The sequence below is a fragment of the Rattus norvegicus genome, chromosome 3 (assembly GCF_021556685.1).
Source record: "Rattus norvegicus strain SHRSP/BbbUtx chromosome 3, alternate assembly SHRSP_T2T, whole genome shotgun sequence".
Lineage (NCBI taxonomy): Eukaryota > Metazoa > Chordata > Mammalia > Rodentia > Muridae > Rattus > Rattus norvegicus.
In genome coordinates this window covers 112,422,843-112,444,297 of record NC_141536.1, presented here as the reverse complement: position 1 = coordinate 112,444,297, position 21,455 = coordinate 112,422,843, and the positions used below count along the sequence as shown (strand labels likewise).

Below are 21,455 nucleotides of genomic sequence, written 5' to 3'. Positions count from 1 at the left end.
GCAGGAATGGGATCCACAGAAGCATTACCAACTCACTGCTGTGAAAAGTTAGGATGAGAGGGACTCCAAGATGGCAGCAGGGTCAGTCCTGTGTTACAGAAGCAGTGGCGGGAAAGCCATGGGGTTAGTGTAGGAGGACCAGAAGCTGGGAGTCTAGGGAGCAATGTGGGGCTCACTGAGAGTAGACTGAGCAAAAGCAGCAGAGTTGATGATGAAGAGGCTTGGACTGCACAGGCGGTATAGCTGAACAGCCGGTGGGAAGAGGTAAAGGAGAAGAGAACCTGGAACGTTCCTACTACATATAAGTCAAATATCTCACACATGAAGTCATAAAAGCCCATTTTTGAGAAAACAAGAGGGCACAAGGTCACCCTGAGCTTCCCACGACCTCGAGACCCTGACTCTCATCCATGGTTTGGCCATATTTTGCTATTCAGAAGCTGCTCTGAACAACTGTATGGTTTTACAGTTCTGTGGGGCAGGAACATAGACAGAGACTCCTGTGTTGGCTCCTCATAGTGCCTGTTGGTCAGGGAGAGCAATAGCAGAACTGCCAACCTGTTTACCTTGGTGTAATTCATCTAAATAGAAATAAAGAAGTTAGGCTGTGGTGGGGGTTTCTTGGGTTTTAAAGCTCTCTTATGTAGTCTCCAGCCTGGGACTGCCCTTTAGGATGCAACCATTAAGTATGTTTTTGTCAGCGGAAAACTGAGCCCCCCATACATTGCTAGGCCTTGCTCAAGATTGTGTCTGTTGGAGCTATTTCTTGGTGGCATGTTGGAACCCCATATCCTGAATGCAGGCTGACTCAAATGGCTGCAGGCTGGCTGACCTTGAATGGGCTCATGTACTCCAAGTGTTGGCCGAGTTCCTCAGCTAACTTCCTTGTGGTCTCAGACTGTCTTCAATCGATGGCCTTTCTGCATGATCTCCCGAGAAACAAAGCCAGACTCTCTATGTACTGGTTCTGGATCTCCCAGGAGCAAGAACATTGGAAGCCACTAGGTTCTCTTCAAACTTAGCCTGAAATTATGTGACCAGGAATTCCACAGAAGTCACTTCCCAGATTCAAGGGCTTGGACAACAGATGCTGCTTTGCATGTGAGGAGCAGTGTGTCTCTGCAGGGTAAGGAGAAACTCTTAGGAGCACAGTTAGACTAGTGTGCAGAGAGAAGCAAGGGGCCTTTGAGAGAGATAATCCAGTACTTTTGGTTTTAATTCAGGTTTGACCTAATCCGGTCGTCCCTGTTTTCCACGGAGGATGAGTATTGTATCTTGCCGTGTTGCTTCGGAATGAGGATGCCCCACGAATGACATACCAGGACAATTCTGTCGGATCAGTGTTTAAGAGCAGGACCCTCGCCTCATGCGCAGCTCCCCACTGAGAGCCCACACGGCCTTCGGAAATGAGATGGCGGCCAATGGCTATGTGTGTTTATTTACGTATAAGCACTATAAACACACATCCTTATTGCTTTCCTTTAGAATTATGAAATTCGGTGAAAACTCTGTTGTGAAACCACTTTTTCTTTTATTTTCTTTTTCTTTTTCGTTTTTGAAGACAGGGTTTCTCCGAATACCCTTGCTGTCCTGGAACTTTCTCTATATACCAGGCTGGCCTCGAAATCAGAGATCCTCTTGCCTCTGCCTCTCAAGTGCTGGGATTAAAGGTGCGCACTACCACGCCCAGCACACTCTGTTTTGTTAAGTATTCAGCATTTTTGGTCTTGCTTTTCTATATGTGATTCTATCGTCAATTTCTTCCCCAGCCTCATTTTTCTCCATCTCTTGGATCATCCTTCCCTTTCTGGTTTTGTGTACGTTTTGGTTTTGGAACCAGAGGTTGCAAACAAGAACCAGCAATAGGTTTGCAGTTGCCAGTGGAGCCGAGTGGTCAAGAGCCGGACCGCACCACGCTTGTGCTAGAGGGAGTCACCACAGTGCCACTGAGGAAAACCAGATCAGGACCGCAGCCAGACTCTTGTGTGAGCTCCACGCTATAGCGAATTTGGCTTTAAGTTCCCTGTGACTTTGCAACTTTCTCAGCTTAAGTGGTATTTTCAGTTAAAGTTATCGCCCAGTGTGTTTACTCAAGCCCCCTCAGAGCAGAAGGGAGAAAGGAAAATTCCCCATCTCCACCATTCCCAGCCAGAAATGTACTCCAGACAGAGTAGGCAGAGTGGGAGAACGGCCCCATTAGACAAGTGATTTGGGTCAGTGTTTTGAAGGGCTGTGAATTCCTAGACCATCCGTCATACTTACATTCAAATATACACATCGAATTCCAAATATAGTACCACCATTTATGACACTGGTGCTGAGAGACAGGATTTATGTCAGCCTATGGATACACTCGGTCTGTGGTTAAATTTTACGACAATCTCTGTATTAATAAAGAGCCTATTCCCAGAGACTATTTTCTTTTCTTTTGCCTCTTCCTCATTGCCATCTTTGTTCCTCTATTTCTCCCTCTTTCAACCCTTTCCCCTTTTTTTTCTAACAGACTATCACTATGCAATCCAGGTTGCCTTTGAACTCACAACCCTCCTATGGTGACTTTTCCAGGCTGAGTGTGGTGACAAGCCTGTAATTCTAGGCAGAGGCCAAAGACAGCAAGCAGTAACAAAGGTGGCAGCAAACCCCAGCCCCATGCTGGGACTGCATCACCACCACTGATCCTGGATCTGCCTTCTCCTTCTTTTACATCATCATCTACTCATCGGCTCAGCTTTCTCTCCTTTTGAAAGTAATTTTATAACTGCAGCTACAAGTAAAATGGGACAGATAGAAATATTAGAGTTTGAAAGTTAAGAAAAGTAAATATACCCCAACTAATAAGCATGTGGGAGACTTGGAATCTTCCAAAAGAAAGATACAAGTAAGGTTTTGTTACCGGAAGGAAGGGGAAAAGCTGAGGGAGGCTGGAGGAGAACATTCTGGAGTGAAGTTCTGTTCAGCTATGGGCTGGGGCTGGACAGAACAGGTGCGGAGTTTCCGTAGACAACTTCCTCACGCGGGTGACCTTCAGCCTGTTCAGGGTTTCTGAAGGAGTCAATCCAAGACAGAAAAGATTCCACGCAGACACCCAGAGGAATGCGGTGAAAGGCAGGCAGGTTAAACAGGGCGCATTATGCACCTGTGAATGTGGTGCTGTATAAATAGTTCTGTGGGTAACAGCCAATGGCCACAGTTAGCTGACCTCTCACTGGCGATGAGAGGACTACACGACCAGACAAGTCCCAATAGGATTGTGTCTGTGTGAATACCTTTAAAAATTTAGTTTGTTTTTAACCCTCTGTTTATGTATGTGGCTCCGTACAAGTGAGTGCAGGCGCCTGTGGAGTTAAGCATTGGGCAGCAGGTCCTGTGAGCCGCACTACACGGGTGCTAGGAGACAGACTGGGATCTCTGCAATAGGTGCTCTAACTGCTGACTGAGTCACCGGCCCTGTTGGGGACATTGTTAAAGGCTTTCTTGGTGACGTTAGTGAGATATGTTTATAAAGAGATGCGTTTTAGAAGTTTTCAGATGCTAACCAGGACCCAGAGAAGGGCCATGAAGAAGTGCTAATGGTACACATTTTCTTCTTTATTGCTTAGCTGTAGAAGCCACACAGGAGCGGATCTGGTTTGGGTGGAAGCACGCAGTGTTGGTAGTTCATCCGGTTCCCTGTGTTCAGACCCCAGAGAGCTGACAGGTGTCTTCAGGTCTCACAGTATACTAGGCATAAGCAACTCTCTGACATCAAGGACCTCACTTTACTTCCTTCTTTTCTTTCCCTTCCCCTCTCTCCTACCCTCTCTTTCCTTCTCTTTCTTTCTGGAAACAGGGTCTTACTATGTAGACCAGGCTGGCCTTGAACTTGTCAGCCATCCCCTTGCCTCTGCCTTCCAAGTGCTGAGATTCTAAGTGTGTGTCACTGTGCCCAACTATGATGTCTTCCTCCTCCTTCCCTCCCTCCCTCTCTCGCCCCTCCCTCTTCCCTTCCTTCCTTCCTTCCTTCCTTCTTTCCTTCCTTCCTTCCTTCCTTTGGAGAAGACTACGCAATAGTTATAGATCTTTACTTTTATCTGTCAGTCTTGGGAGGAATGAGGATTTTTCTAAAGGAGCCTAATTTAATAAAGGCATGAGGGGTAGATAAAGGAAAGCAGCAATTGTCTTAAGGTGTCTAAGGAGCAATTAACCCCTTCTTCTCCCTTTTCTATACTTCTAGTTGACAGGTGCAGGATCAGGCCCTGGCATGGGCCAGGACAATTCTGGATGCAGTTAAGCACAGTCTTTTGCTTCAGAATGTGCATACTCCACTATCCAGTTACTGATTTATGCACTTAGACTCTATGAGATTAAACATGTCGAGATGGGAACATTTTTTAATGGCATTGTCTTCTACAGTCCCCCTCATATGTTTGAAGAACATCTGCTTAATTTTAATGACAATTGTTTATTGAGCATTATCTGTGTTTGAGCTGGACTGAATCCTTAGCACTCAGAATGAATGCACTTCTCAAGCCGTTGATAGAACTCTCTTTCTTAACGATTCTGGGCAGACCTGCCGTTGGTTATCTTTCTCTTTGCTGATGGATAAGTCAAAGATGATATGGGCCAGGCAAAGGCAGCCCTGACACACACCCTTCAAGCCCACATGTTGTTTTTAATCTCCCACGGATTACTGCTGTTTCATACCCGAGAATTTAGGCCACTGACCTCAAGTTTGCAAATTTTATATTCTATTACCACCCTGCGAGCTCTCAACTCCCCAGGGCCACACAGTTGACGTTTCAGCTGGAATCTGAGAAAGTGTCTGAACATTTCCTACAGAGTTGGCTAGAAGTGATTTGGCAGTTCAGTCATAAAACCCCAGAGCTGGTGGCTGGGGGTTATGCTATAATTACCTCACACTGTTTCCTGTTGGAGCCTGGTTGTGGGTAATGGGGTAGAGTGGTATTACTTGTGGGACTATTTTTTTTTAAAGATAGAGGACTCGTTTTCAATGAACGTTAATTGCCAATGGCCATGCTTTCAGAGAGGCTGGGGAGTGTGGGGATAGATGTACTTGGGTCAGATCCCGGCTCCGACACCTACTGGGAAGAAACCTCAGAAAAGTGGCCTGACCTCTGGAAGCCTCTTTTATTACCTTGTAAATAAGACTATAGCACACACCTTTCTGTGTTGTCCGAAGATTTAATGACATGGTGCAGTTCCTACTATAGTGCCTGCCTGGCTTGTCTAGCTATGGGAATGAGGTTGGATAGAAAGCTATTATAGGTAACAAAATTTATTTTAAGAAATCAAAAATATAAATGCAAATATGAGTACTTTCTGTGCTTCCTTAACTTCCAGGAGAAAAACGAACTTAGAATAATAATTTCCTTTAAAATTTTTTACTTTTTTTCAGGGCTCTTATAAGAATATGCGAATAATTTTATCCTTTTGTGAACAATCTAGATATGATTTAAAAGCCAGACTCAAGGCGTGTTTGAGCTTAGGCTGGGTTATTTTTCTCATTTATGTTTTTTTCCTGAAAATACAAATTATTGTCTTAGGGTTTCTATTGTTGTGAAGAGACACTATGACCATGGCAACTCTTATTAAAAAAGAAAAAATTTAATTGGGGCTGGCTTACAGTTTAGAGGTTCAGTCCATTATCGTCATGGTGGGAAGCATGGTATCGTGCAGGCAGACGTGGTGCTGGAGAGGAGCCGAGAGCTCCACATCTAGATCCAGAGATAACAGGGAGAGAGATGAGACACACTGGGGCAGATTTGAGCATCTGAAACCTAAAAGCCCACTCTCAGTGTCACTTCCTACAAAGCCACACCTACTCCAACAAGGCCATAACTCTCTAGTGCCCCTCCCTAGGGGTATAGGGGCCATTTTTATTCAAACCATCATAAATGGATTCATCATTAGGAAAGATTGAGAATACATGTAAAAATGAATCATTGCCAACGTGGTTAATGGCTTGCACAGGTCCGGTCAAGCTGTTCTCTGCTTCTTTGCCTGGTAAGCATCATTCTTACTTGTTGGCTGCTGAATTGTTGAGATTCACATAGACATTGGTTAGTTCTGGTCAGTTGTTTGAGATGGTTAGGGTGGAGTGTTGTAATTTCTGGTCTGGGTCTTTGTTCCTGTCAGGAATACAGAGGTGTGTAACAGATACAGGTGGTTCATCCAGGAAACGAAGGAAGGAAACATGTGAAGAGTTGATGGTTCGTCAAAGGCTGTGGCAGTCAGGATGAACTGGGAACCACCAGATGATGCCACGAAGTTGTCATTTAACTTTCCAATGTGCAGATTTTCAGTTTGATTTCTAGGAAGTTTCAGGTTCTAGGGAGAAGAATGCAGTGATGTCTTAGCCTCAGCGTATCAATTGGTAGTCTCGGGGCTGGGGAGACGGTGCCACAGCTGAGAGCATTTTTCTCATCATGAAGGCCTGAGTTCAAATCCCCACACAGGAAACTGAGCATGTTGCATACACCTGACAGAGAATTGCTAGGGCTTGGTGACCACCAGCCAAGCTTCAGGCTTAGTGGATGACCCTGGTTCAAGAAAGTGCAAAACAGAGTAATAGAGCAGGACACCCGGTAGCTCCCTTTAGCTTCTGCATGTATGGGCGTGGGGAATTGTATCTATAGGCATCCATGTGCATATACCACACGGGTACATTACACTTATACAACCTACACACACACACACACACACACACACACACACACACACACACACACGAACACATGGAGTTAATCTTGTTTTTATATACTTCTCCTCCTGCCTTGAATTATTTGAAGTAAACCCTGGAAACGTTCTTTTGTGTGTACAAGTGTTGGTGTGGGTATTCACATGTATGTCGAGGTCAGAGAACAGCCTCAGGTGCCATGCATTAAATGCCACTTACCCCTTTTTATCTCATTGTCCTGTAACATAAAAAGGAGACAATAGTGGCTAGCCAGCAAGCCCTGGACCCCTTCCTGTGTGCTGTTACTCAGCACTGGGATTATGAACACAACTGCAATGCCCAGCTTTAAAGCAGGTCCTTGGGAACCCAACAAGGTCCCCGAATTCTCAAGGCAAGCTCTTTATCGATAGCACTCTATGCCCACCCAAATTCTTTTATTTGTAAATATTCCAACATGTCAAAGATGAGCCTTCCTCAAGAAACGTAAATCCAATCCCAGCATCACATTTAACATTTGTTTTTTAAATACTATATCTGGTGAGTCTTAAATTTTCTCTATTAAGTCATACACTTTATTTTTATAGTTCATTGAAATCAGGGTCTAAATAAAATCCACAGTTTGCAATTGGTTGACCCACCCTTTACATATTTTTTAAAATCAAGAGTGACTATATTTCATTATAGAGGAAAGTGGTAACTGTAGGGTTGTTTACAAGTCAGTCTGCAGATCACGCATCGTCATTCTGACAAGAAGAGTGTACCCTGGTGTAAAGTCACTGCGGTACTGAGAACGTTCTTCAGCACAACCAAGAGAGCATTCTTCAGTGCAACTGATGCTTTTTCAGTGGTGAGACTTTCTCAGGGTAGAAGGCGGCTCTGCGTTCCAGCACAGGCCCCGCCTCTGACTGTAGGATAGTAGTTTCTAGTTTGTGGGCCCAGACTATGATGTGGGCTTACTGTGTTTGCTGCGAATTCTGCAGACTTTTTGTCAAGAGCGTCCATAAGTGGGCTGTGTTCTTTTACCAGGAAGTCCCTTTATAACCCAAGCCTTTCTTCCCGTGACTTCGGTTATTCATGGTCATCTCCTAGAACCGCTGATTTATTTGGGTGACAGAATGGAAATGTTCTTACCCTGCCATTCTCTGTTTATTGATGTTCTAAAGCTTGCGAAGTAGTTTTGAATATGGACCCAAGGTTCATAGCCAGCCAAGTTCGCCTTTTCTGCTCCATGGCTTTAAGGGGTATAGAAAAAAATCACAAAACATGGAAGAGCGAAGATTGGCTACCACGAGTTTGGTGATTGTGGGCAGTTTCTAAAGAGTGAGCCTGGTACTTGAGGGGGCAAATAAAAGAAGATAACTCTGTAGGGTATTCCATAGCTGGGATCCCCAGGTTTCTTGATCTATTGTGGCTGTCAAAGTGGAAACAATGTTTTATTTTCTTTTAAAATTAATTTTGAGAGAGAGTTTTAGCATGCAGCTCTGGGTGACCTGAGTCATCTGGCTACACAAGTGTGCACCACCATCCCTAAGGTATCATCGTTTAAGAGAAGGGATTTCATGCAAGGATACCACAGAGCTTCGGCAATGTTTCCCCAACAGTTGGAAAGAAGAGGTTTTTAAATTTCACTCAGTGTCCAGAAGGCAATGTTTAGACCCTCATTTTGGCACTTCTATCTCAGGACTGATCATTTTATCTTCTACCTTAGCATAACTTTGGTGATTTGAACAAGAGGTGGAAAACTCCACTGGCACAGCCAGCATCTCTTAGGAAAGGACCTGGGAGCGGGAGCTGCCCAGGAGCCTCCTTCAGTGTTGGTGGGAGCAGTAGGTTCGAGGGCCGAGTCTCGAGGGTGGACACTATTCCCAGAGGCCCAAGGCATGCTGGCCATCTGTTGAGAAAATCTCCCAGGAAACCCTCTGGCCCTGGCGCCTGCGGAGGCCAATACTGGGATCACCTGGGTGAGAGAAAGCTTTCGTGTTGGATTTTAGGGGAGAGCTGTGGTGCTGGGAAAGGGTAGGGACTCTGATCTCTCATGAAATGGGTCACCCCTAGCTACATGTGGCCCATTGTCTCCTAAGCAAGGATAGACAGCTGCTGTGTCACTGGACAGTGCACCTGCACTACTTTTCTAAGACAAAACTCAAGGCTCAAGTGAATGGCCAGGGTGCATTTCGGAACCAGCTGAGAGCAGGTTTCGAATCATTGTATTGCTTTCTACCCGAGCAGACATTTGTTGCAAATTCCTCAAACTCTCATTTGAGAGATGGCTAACATTTTAATCAGGAGAGTTAACCCCAGTACTCATGCTGCAGGAACTGTGTAACAGGAACACGGACCTGTTCCCTTCACTAAAAGAAGTGGTTTTGTTTTGTAGACATAGAAAAAAACAAAGAAAACAACAACAGAAATAAAAACAGGGCACAAAACTATACAAATTAGTGAAAAGCAGACACATCTTCTTTGGGCTGTTACAGAAACATCTTTCTAAGATCTGCTCCAGAACTCTCCAGCAACAACCTGGGAATTTTATTCAAATACCCATAGGTAGAAATAAAGTTTCGGAGCCCTATCTGTTCAACAGTCAGGAGCTGCCAATATTCAGAACTAAAGCTTGGAGTTACCTGGCCCTCCTATCATCCACCTAACCCCACCTTCCTCTAAGCTGGTTTCTTTGGTGGCTTCCCCAGGGTGACAACACTCAGAAAGTATCATCTTCCGTGGCAGAATTCTCAGTTTGAGATTTTCTGCAAAGTTTGAGAGAATTCTGGTTTGCCTTGATCCCCCAGTTCTAGTATGAGAGATAACAAGGAAGTAGGAACAGAGGATTCCATATGCCAGCCTGGACTGTCCATCCCTTCAAGACGCACCCTGCCCCCGGAACCCTCTTTGTTTATCTCATGTTTTCAGTCACTTCTGCAATTTCATCTACACTTTGGAGAAGTATAATGTGGCTTTGGCATCGGTCATCGAAGTAGACATCAAAGGGTTTGCTATGGTCGACCTCGAGCTCAGTGGGTGAAGAAGCCCAGGGTGACGGGACTCTGTCAAGTAGCTCCTCACATTTTTGTGAAACTACTGGTCCAGTGTTCTCAGAGACTTGGGAAATACAACCTTGAGACATACATGCCTGTGTTAAGTTTTCCTTACCCCTCACAGGCCAACTAGTTCACGCTGTGGGGCTAAAACTCCTGTCTGTGTACTGGATGTGAGCACCTTTGACATACCCAGAGACAAATGCCCACTCGAGTGTGGGCCCCATAGGATAGCACATTAGTGGTTTGTTGCTCAGGCTTCTGGGGAGGCTCAGGTGGCCCAGGATCCGAGCAGAGTTCCGTGCTCTTAGGGATACTTATCGCAGAGCACCAGAACCAGAAGGTTCCTGGTGCCTTGGGGGAATCAGGACCTGCCGCACCCAGAGATGTTCTTTAGACATCAGAAGAGCTGCTTTTCACAGCCCAGCATCCTTTCCTGTTCCAATGAACCTCAGGGATTTTTTTTTCTTCTGAGCCTTAAATTCTTCCTTTCTTTCCCCCAAGAAATACACACACCTATGGATGGTCCAATCCCCTGAGAGAGGTTCTAAAAGAATTGAAACTAGCTGTCAGTTGAAGTGGCGTCCCAGGTATGGGGAATCACTTCTGGGTCTTCAACTTGCCAGAGCTGTGTAGGCCAGGAGTGAGGGCATGCGTGTGTGTGTGTGTGTGTGTGTGTGTGTGTGTGTGTGTGTGTGTGCCCTGTGGACAGCGTCTTCGCCTGCCAAGGCTCCATCACTACAATCAGTGAACAAGTACTAATGCGCAGGAACTAATCCAGTCCCACGTTCAATCCTTTTCCTTGCCTTTTTCCTAATCATCTTTTCATGCCCCAGCCCCATTACAGGATGCCTACCCCGTTGCATATTATATTTAGTTAGTGTGTTTGTTTTAAGCCCCAGAGAATTTCTCAACTTTGTCTTGCTTTTTAATGATTGCCATAGCCCTGAGGTTGACCAAGTGTCTTATAGACTGCCCCTTGATTGGAATTCTTTCATGGTTTTGGTCAAGATTGGCCTGGATGGGTTTTGGCCAAAGAAAGCACGGAGCTGATTGTATGCTCACCGCACTGCACTGTTGAGTGGCTTTGTGATTTGAGGCAAGGTGATTAACTGATCACGTGACTGGTGTGCATGTGGTGCTGAAGCTGCTGGCTGCACACTCGGAGCACTGTCGTTCAGTTAGTGCAGGTTCAAGACGGTAACGAAACACTGCATTCGAAAGGTCCTGAAAATGGCCACTGAGGAGAGAAGAAGTGGGTGGTGTCAAAGAGAAAGAGCAAGGGGCAGAGATAGAAGGGAGAGAAGGAAGGAAGGAAAGATACCAGCCCTCAGTTTGGGGAAAGAAGACTAGTTGACTGGTGCTAGGGAAAGCAAGTGGGGAACAGAGATTTTGAAAATCAGAGCATGAAGTATTCTTTCTGGTTATATCTAGGTTGTTTTAGAATAATATTTTTGGTGATTTTGGTCAAGAGAAAGTCCTTGAAGTAAATTAGAGAGGTTGGTTGGCTTGTACCTTCAAAGTGGAGCATCAGGATTGTGTGTTTCGTGGGTAGTGTCAGCTCGGTCCAGCCAGAAGCCCGTCTCTGATCCGAAGTGTCTGGCTGAGGCCTGAGGCGGTCACGGAAGCCGCCTCCATTACTCACATTGTTGTGACTGGCAGATGGGCTGGAACACTTACATGTGGTATTCACATCACTGCGGACTCGACCTCTGCCTTCCGCTGAAAGGATCAGAATAAAGGTGCTAAAATAACAAAGGGAGGCGGTTGGGATGTGAGAAGCATGCTGGGATGTATCACGGGCTTCACCAGGAAGTGCACGCTGAGTTTCCTTTTTCTTTTCATCTTGATAAGTAAAAATGTGTCGGTGAACGGATGCAACCCTGCTGTGTAGTTGAGTATAGATGGAACCACTGTGGGCATTGCTACTGCTCCAGGATCTAGGACATGTCGGAGAGTGAAAGGCTCTAACTCTGGAATGGTGTGATACTAAGATACGGCCTTAGCACATGTCGCATGAGTCCTTGGGCACTTTGTTACATGACAGTTCAGATTTCTTGATCTTTCTCTGGGTTTATACTTGGTGGGTTCAATTGTAACTTTTCTCTTAGAGGTCAAAAAAAAAAAGCATGTAACTTGGGGCACAGAATCAGTCTCATTTGCCTAAACCTTAAGTATTTAATTGCTGAATAGGCTGGGAAACGCTTACATGAAATAAAAGCCCTCTGACTTTGTTTTTATAACACCAACCCTATTTGGAGAAGGCTTTGCACTTAGGAGAAAAAGCAGAAAGGCTATCTTGCTGTTGGACAGGCCAAACTTGCAGAAGTGGGCTCTGGCTAAAGGAATGTGGACATCTGCAGACATCTTGCACAGAGGCCAATTTCTGCAATGATGTGGTCAGACGTGGTAGAGCCCAGCTGTTTGCTCTACTGAGAGAGGCTTTAGTTAGCCCACACAGCCTCCAAGTGCTGTGTCTGAACTGGCTCCAACAGCAAGTCTGTTGAGGCTCGCTCTCCCCAGGGTGATGGAGTTTTGTAGGAGAAGTTACAGATGAAGACCTAACCATTAAAATAGAAGTATCACAATGGGGAGGTAGAATACACACATCCCTCTCTTATTCCATGAGCTGTTAGAATGCAGGCAAAATCTAATTCATCCCTTACCTCTAGTCTATCAGTAGACATGTTGTGATTTTGATTATCTATGTCACCACAAGGGCCGTTGAGTAAAACACCGTCTTCCTCTCTAAGTACGACCGTGCCCTGTTTTACTGGTTAAGTGGACAGACTCAAGTGCAGACTTCCTGAGTTCAGACTCGTCATGACGTATCGCTAAGCCACAGGACTTTGGTGGTTAGTTTAACCTTCCTAAGGCCCTAATATCCTCCGAGTAAAAGATAATCACCGCAGTAATCACCTCCAAGAGTTGCTGTGAAAATAAAACGTGAGAGCGGAATCCTAGTGTTTAGTGGAAAATTCTGTTTCCTCCGAATTCTTCTTAATGTGCTGAGGGCAGCTGCTATCTGCACGGAACACTTAGCCATATGACATTTAAGGAGCAGTGGGTCAGGGGAGAGGGTGATAAAAAGGAAGAGAAAGTCATGTACGTGCTCTACTGTCATCTACACAAGAGTAGCTTAATTAAAGAATTATCTTCTTTGTAAACGCTGTTTGTACTGAAACCTTAGAGTAATATCCTCTATAATGAAAACAAGCCCATGGGTCTCCTTAGACTCTTACATGCTTTACTGCCTTCCAACTCAAACAAGACAATCATCTGTTACTAGATTAGAGCCTTGGCGGGGCGGGGGGGCGGTTGTGTGCAAGAGAACCAGATTCCACTCAGTTTGTTTAAGAAATTTCTGTTAGCTCATGATTCTCAAGACTGGAATCACAGGGAAGATACCGTAAATCCCTACCACTTTCTGTGGAGACAGACAAAGGAGCGTCAGGTGAAAAACTATCATTGGTTCACGTTGGTTGAAACAACTGAAATTGTAAAGGTATATTATTTATTATAAAAGATAGAAGAATTAATGGCTGGGCGGTGGTGGTACACACCTTCAAATACAGCAGTTAGGAGTCAGAGGCAGGTGGATGGATCTCTGAATTTGAAGCCATCCTAGTCTACAGATAGTCTACAGGATGTCCATGGTTATACAGAGAAACCCTATCTGGAAACCTCACCCTCCCAAATATAAAAATGATAAAATTATAAAATAAAAGTCATAATGTGAATTAAGCCGATCACACTCTATTGTGTAGGGTAAAATGGTGTCCTGGTGAAAGAGTTTGGAGAAAGAAACGTGGTTTGTTTCCTTTTAATAAAACAGAGCATTCTGCTGCATTGTGAAAGCATTCACACTTTACCAATAACGGTGCCTTGGACGAAAGGCGAGGATCAGGTTATGAGCCAAGTATTTACCTGTGAAGCACGAGCCATGCTGTAGGGGCAGAAAGTGAGGAAGCAAACCATCTCCCGGCTGCTGGGCCAGCGAGCAGTCTGTTTTCAGCTCCCATGCTTGTGTCGGCTACACTTGTGCTACTATGTTTCCACTCACAGCCATTGGTTTCTTAGGAAATATGAGAGCTTAGCTCATTGAGAGATGAATACCTTGACTCCCTCTGCTCCGTTTTTTTAAAGTGGGGTGGTTTGGTTTTTATTTGGTTGTGGGCAGGGTCTCACTGGGTAGCCCTGGCTGATCTGGAACTTACTATATAAACCAGGCTAGCCCCAAGAGCGTAACTTTTTTTGGTCCATCGTTTGGAAATTCTATGTAACACTCTTAGCACCTGTAGCTCTTGAATCAGTTGTCTTATGGATTTCCAAACCTTTCTTCCCAACTTGTTTCTGAATTCATGCTGACTGTGTCATTATTATTTAATTATTGATTGTACTTAATTTGTGTGAGTGCATCTGTAGTGCATGTGCCTTTGTGCACGTATGGACTGGCCAGAGGCGTGTGTCAAGTGTCCTGCTTGGCCACTTTCACCATTGGTCCTTTGAGATGGGATCTCTCACTGAATGTAGAACCAGCTTGGTGATTGGCAAGACCCCCTGACCTGTCTGTGCCTGCCACAGTCCTGGGGTCACAGGCACCTGTGCGGCTAGGCTATATCCAGTTTTTTATGTAAATTTGTATTCAGTTCCTCACCCGTGGGCATCAAGAGCTCTCTCACCCCCTCAGCCTCTCACCAGCTCTGTGCTGTGACTTTGACACTGTGGATGCTTAGAACACTAACTTCCTGTTTTGTAACGGTGGTAAATCCTTCAGCCTTCTATGCTGTTGGTAATGGAATGGTTCTAAATATAGAAAATCAATAGTGCTCATAGTATTATAACTTTTCAATACCCTGTCCCGGGAATCTTTTGACTATCTCGCTTTGGAGGACAGAAATGACTGACCCTGAACCTTTGCCATAGGCTATCTCATCCTGTTATATGTGATGCCACTCCATAAATTCATTCATTTATGCCACACAGTTCTGGCTTTTACTTGAAAAAAAATAGTACCTTTAACCACTGGGCACCCTGCAAAGGCTCAGGGGGCTTGTGAAGCAATCCCAGGATTTGGTTTGGGGGCTGGGCTGTGTCCAGCAGAGCTGTTGTAATGGGACACTGGCAGGGAAGGATTGAAGGTATTGACTCTGGCTGGCTTGTCATTTAAACCTGACAGAATTAGAAGGGTTCCCCTTATCCCTGTATTCTGTTTTTCTATACATTTCTTTCCAAGTCTTTGTTTGCCCAGGATGTTCTACATTCTGAAGTTTGGGACTCGACTTTGTCACACGAGGGACGAAATGACAAGATCCACACAACTAAATTATTTTTTCCCCTAAAGCTTTATTTATAGGAGTGGGTTGCCGGTGTAGATGTATGTGCACCATGTGCGTGCCTGATTCTTGTGGAAGCCAGAGGAGGGTGTCTGACCCCTCTGGGAATGGAACTACAGATGGTTGTGAGCCAGATTGGTGCTGGGAACTGAGCCCAGGTCCTCTGGAAGGACAGCAAATGCTCAACTGCTGAGCCATGTCTCCGATCTCAGACAAACTTAGTCCACGTTAGTCTCCTCCTGCGGAAGCTGACTAGGTGAGATGGCTCTGTCTGGACACTGCTGCTGTTTGGTCCTCTCCTTTTCCTTCTCACACTCGATGCTTGGATGTCCATTTCTGTATGGGTATGAATGCACACACACACACACACACACATACACACACACACACACACACACACACACCTGCATGCATGTACACATTGTCTCGCGCCCACCGAAGAGAAGGCAAACATCGTATTACCACAATGCATGCTGAAATAAATGAAGACCAGAGAGGCCAAGGAAACCTGGCTCTAGACACTCAGGCTTCATGCTGCTGAGTATGAAGTTCGAGGCTGCTGCCAGTCCAGTTCTCTCCTCTGATCCTAACATCGAGTATGCATTGTACGCTGTAGAGAATTCCAGAATTTCTAGAATTATAAGAAAGGAGAAGGACGGGAACAGATTTTACCTGAGTCCCTGCCTGCAAAAGGTAGGAGAGAGGGGTGGAGTACACGCAGGAAGCCTTCGCATCTAGAAGTAGGATGCATCCCAGCTCAGAAATACACGTTAGATGTGCAGTTGTGTTGAAGATTTATTCTTGAGGGACTGTGGTATTTATACTAGAAAGCCTTGGAATGTCTTCTGTTTTATAAAATTGACTGTAAAACATGTGACCTTTAAAAAATAATACTTTTTAATCTTTGAGACTTTCATATTGTGCCGACTGCTACTTCCCTCCAGCTCCTCCCAGGCTTCCCCCAAATGTCTCTGCCCCGACTGCATTAATTGCCTCAACATCCTTTTCAGCTAATAACTACTGAGTCCAATTACTGCTGCCCACGGGGGCATGGATGTGGGACTGGGACTTCCTCCCCCTCAGTCATCAACTGCCAAAGGTTCCTGAGCTAGGGGTGGACAGTCTCACGATCCCTCCCCCCACGCTTCTGGAATTTTGGCTGGCTCGATCTTGTGTGGGTAACCATAGCCACAGTTGTGTTCATGAATGTAACAGCCATGTTATGTCCAGAAGACGGCATTTCACAGCTCTGCTCCCCATTTTCTGGTTCTCACATTCTTCCTACCCCCTCTCTCGTGATGTTCCCCGAGCCTTGGGTCAGGAGTTTAGACGTGAGCACGCAGCACACAGACCTTCTTAGCTGTTGTCGGCAGCTAGCATCAGTGTTTAGTCTCAGAGGACACGCACGCTGAAGAGCTAGCTGCTTTTCGGTCTGTGTTCTGCCTTGCTTTTCAGATATAGGAGTAGCCACACCTTCACGCAGTTCTCCCCAGGAACTGTTAAAGATCGACCTTCTGGATTCTGAATGGAGTCTTTACTCCAAGACACGTGACAAGCTGTCTGTAAACAGTAAACCCAAAGTGACACTGCTTTAATTTTCTAGGGATTTCTGGTATTGACTGTTTCCAAGTGTTTGCTAAAGAAATAGTTACATGTTTTGGACCCTATTTTTTTCTTTCTTTGACTGATGGTAGAGTTTGAATTCCTGTAATTTTTTGTGAAGGAAGAATGTGGTAATAGTTTGGAGGTCAGCCCTGCCAGAGAGGGGGGGGGGAGACATATCATTTCTGAGAGTGGACATTTAAAACTTCGTGTGTAACAGGTTTTAATATGACCTTTCTTATCCGGGTTGCTAAGGAGTTGGTTTAAACTGGACCTGCATACACCACCCCATGGGCTTCGGCACCTGGGGATTCGAGATGGCACACATTGTCTTTGGCATCTCTGGGTTTTCGTTTCCTGGTGCACTGTTAAGGGAGTCCTGCCATATCAACAGGTTGAATGTTCCACATGTCAAAAACTACCCAACTTGGTCTGGCCCCTATATTTTAGTGTCTTCTGTTTGCTGGGGTTTGCTTTGCTTGATCACTTAGTTTTTTTCTCTCTATCTCATTTACTTATTTCTTATTTTTCAAAGTATGCAATTCTGCGTTTTTGTTTCAGACCCAATGTCTGTGGATCTCGTTATAACGCATACTGTTGTCCCGGATGGAAAACCTTACCTGGTGGAAATCAGTGTATTGTTCGTAAGTAACTAGATAACCTGTCACTCAAACGTTATCGTGGCCCTCTTTGCATGCTGATACTCGCTACTGAAATCTACGAGTGTGTTTATAGCTCAGCCTTCTGGAGATAAGAATTTCCTATTTTTTCTGAATCCCATTTGGGAAACACAATAACTTTCCAGAGCACTGCCCTTCTTTAATCAGGGATTTCCTTTAGAACATTTCTGAATCTACGGAATGGAGCCATGGGGACTCTTTGATTACAGTTGTGAGCTGTTTGCACATGCTGCTCCTGGCTGCATAGTCTAGTGTAATCACGCTAATGGGATTTTGAATAAGATTGTCTCATTGCTGACTTCCTCATTGTAATTTCTCCCTGTTTGGCTGTAATATGCCTGGGCCTCTCCAAACCATGTACATTAAATCTGAGGGAAAAGCAGGTCTAACTCTTAGACAAAGAGCAAAGCCGGGGGCCTATTTTAATGATCAAAGACACAGGTGGCTGTGGCAGTACACACCACCATCTCAGAACTCCAGGAGCTGAGACAGGAGGATCAAGAGCTTGAGGTCCGCTTGGGCTACTTGGTGTGACCCTGTCTCTCTAAAAACCTAGGCATAGTGTTACACACTTTAGTCCTAGCACTTGGGAGGCAGAGGAGATCGGATCTCTGTAAGTTTGAGGATAGCCTGGTCTACATAGTGAGTTCCAGGCCAGCCAGAGCTATAGAGAGAGATCTTGCTAAATCACATGCATGTGCACACACCAAGAATAAAGAAAATATTTACTAATAGGGTAGGGATGGTGGAATTTGGAATTTTCTAAAGGAGCTTGACAGTAGAATCCTTTCCTCCTAGTTCTTTGGAATTCTCTGGAATATTTTCACCAGGCACCAAAATAAATGTTGCTGTTCTTCTATGGTCTCTCATCTGGGAACAGTTTGTCTGTCTATGAAACCATGTACGGTGTCTCATTGCGCATTCTCCCCTGTTTATTATTTTAGCCTTTTATATCATGTTTGCCTCTTACAGGCTCTTGAGGAGTTTGGGTAAAGGAAGGTACTGAGTCTAACAAGTAGTGAGCAAGTCTTGGTTTGCTGAGAACTACAACTCAGTGGCCATTTAATTTGCTCCTCAGGACACTAGCAGAGCATTTGACTCCGGGTGACACGGGCAATGTGAACGCCTCCCTGATTTGTAGAATCGGCTCTAAGTGGTGGATTTCAAATTCTCCCCTCAGGCTGTCAGCATAATTCAGAGCAGAGTGACAATTACATGTTTACAATAAAATCATCTGCCAAGAATACTGTTATAAGATTTCCCTTATTAAATTATAAATTAATATAAGAACAGAATTCGTGTGAGATTTTTATTTGTTTGGTTTTCTCTTCGGAGCCTGTCCAGGGATTTTGAGCAATTGGGTCCTGTTAAATGAGAGAAAGGCAGAGAACTACCAATACCAATCAGGGAGTTGCTGATTTCAAACTAGTGTTTCTTTCCTCTGGTAGACTTGCTTTGTAAATGACCACAGGAGGGGCAGTGGGCCCAGGGCCTTCGTCTGAGCGCTGAGTCCCTGTGCCCAGCTGTGTGTGAGGAGCTCTCCACTGACAGACTTCTGATTTGATTTGCAGCCATTTGCCGGCATTCCTGTGGGGACGGATTCTGCTCAAGACCAAACATGTGCACTTGCCCGTCTGGTCAGATATCGCCTTCCTGTGGCTCCAGATCCAGTGAGTCGGACATGTCATTAAAGACAATATTATTTTATGTGGTTAGGCCTCATTTTCTTCTAAATTTGCTGTTAGGTTTTTTTTTTTTTCCTTTGCCTGCAATATACCCCTCAACCCCCACTAGAACATCTGCCTTCTTCACTTTGCCCGGAATTCTTGAAAAGGCATTCCTGGGTCTAGCCTCCCACTCCCTTCTTTACTCTCTGTAAGGAAATTGCCTATGGACTGTAGATTCCAGGAAAAGCATAAAGATTATGACCCTCAATGTCAGAATGTCAGTACAGCCCCATTCATCTCTGTACCTTTAATAGAAGCGCTGGGGAAAAGGGTTCACAGAAATGATCATAGAATGAACTTTTTTGACTCCAGAAAAGTAGCCGTTTTTCTTTGTGCTACCGAAATAGAAAACTGATCTGATGAAAACCTTATTTGAAACTCAAGATGCTTGCCTTTCCACCAGGAAACCAGGAGATTCAGGGACACACAGACATGACATTAGACGTGCTGTTTATTCTGTCTGGCCATGAAAACATCCACAGTTCATGCTACAGAGCCACTGCCTTCTGGTCTCACTGTTTCCTTTATCTTTAAGTGTGGTAACCAGAGTATTGAAATGGGGGAAGTGGGGGCTGGGAGGCCAGCCCTTTATTAGTTGTTTAAAAGTTAAAGTTCATGTCTGTATAAACAGTCAAACTGTTGCCAAGGCAAAACAAATGTGTACTCCTATTTCCCTTCCCGTTTCTGGGGGGAGAAAATGCACCCCCTCACTGCTATTCCGTATTGGATGGGATTGTCAGAATCACTGGTAAGGAGCGAGTGTGGTCTTTTTTCTTTGTCTGGTGCAAGGAGAGACTGCAGTGTGTCATGATACCCTGTCTGCTGAGAGGTTTCTCATGGAGTTGGGGCTTTTATGAGCCCAGTGGCTGCCTCCGGTGAATTGTCTGGTACAGCAGATATTCTTAGTGTCCACTCATGTCCCTTGGCATTCGCAGGGGAGCACATGAAGTCACCCTGAAAGCTTGGTCAATGGTTTTCTGTCCAGAGATGGTCCAGAGTAGAGAAGTGGGAAGTGCTGTGGGGTCAGTAGACACAGAAACATCTTTCAACCAGTGACAGTGACAGATGGGCCAGCTCTGGGGCTTCTATGCTCCCAGTTTAGATAGCTCTGAGATTTGTTTTGCACTGTCTCCTAAATTTTTTTTTTTTACCAGAAATCAGCTTCAGCCCATAGTTTGCCTCCTGGAACCACTCCCAAACACACTACCTTTGCTGAAACTGTTCTCTTGGAGTCTGATTCTAGTGGAAGCCATGCAAAGTGGGCCCAATACTAAATAAAGCTGGTTGTAGATCAGGATAGAAATTCCCTTGTGATCTGGGACTCTCACTCCACACACTGAGCTTGGCACACTTGATTTTAGTTTGGTTTTACACATGCTTGAGCTGACTCTACCCATCAAAGGCACTCAAGCTGGAGGAACAGAAAGAGACGATGCCATTTCAGGAAGATGCAGGGCATCTCTGGGTCTACCCTGAAGACCCCAGACTGCTACCAGGAGAGACAGCCTCAGTATTGGAAAGACCGCAGTTATCAAAGCAGGAATAAAACCAATCTCTTAGGGGTTGGGGATTTTAGCTCAGTGGTAGAGCGCTTGCCTAGGAAGCGCAAGGCCCTGGGTTTGGTCCCCAGCTCCGAAAAAAAGAACCACCCCCCCCCAAAAAAAAACCAATCTCTTAGACTGGCCTCTCTTATCTGAGATGGTTACTTTAAGGGAAGAAAATCACAGCCGAAAGTGTCCAGATAGAAAGTTCATCCAATGATAATGTGAATGCTGGAGACGTTTCTGTAAGGGCAAACCATGAGATGTGGGCAGGATTTTAACAAGGCCGGAGATAATGTCTGTATGGTCCTGGTGTGCTTCAAACTAGCCCTGAGGTTGGAAGAAGTGTATCAGTCAGATCCCAGCCAGACATAAGCTAGAGTTGAGTCTGGGACTTATGGGTGGTGCTTTCTGGAGAGTTGGATGCATCTGTCTGCAGTGCTGGGCTTTGGGTAAAGCCCCAGAGCTGAGTGTAGATCTGAGTAGTGTATGGAAGAGACTTATTTCATCAAGATCTTTGAGGGATATGGAGTCTTAAAAATTATTGGCTCAAACTCTGTTAGAATTAACATTGTCCTAAGAGGTTGAAAAAAATTTACAGTTGGTAATATTAAAAAAAAAAAAATAAGCGTAGCTGAAGATGGCCAGAATCTTTCTGGGCTTTTAAAACTGTGTTTATGGATTAGTTGTGCTGTGTTACAGAAGAGTGTCCATCCTGTAAACGTAGCCAGTGTGTATGGATCACTTGGTAACTCTCCTGATAATGGGATAGCATCCATCAGTGAGATATTCTCATACAAATACCTGTTCTGTTAAAAGGGGCCAGTTCCCAGGGTATCTAACCTTTTGGTGTTGTGG

General features: G+C 45.0%; 1 protein-coding gene across 3 annotated transcripts in view; it reads left to right on the top strand.

The window, feature by feature from the left end:
• Fbn1 (fibrillin 1) overlaps positions 1-21,455 on the top strand; it is a 203,118-nt gene that overhangs the window by 9,888 nt on the left and 171,775 nt on the right. For all 3 annotated transcript variants that reach the window (XM_087654706.1, NM_031825.3, XM_087654705.1), the window contains 2 exon segments: positions 17,211-17,293; positions 18,901-18,999. In XM_087654706.1, coding sequence (XP_087510832.1) covers positions 17,211-17,293; positions 18,901-18,999 — 182 coding nt within the window.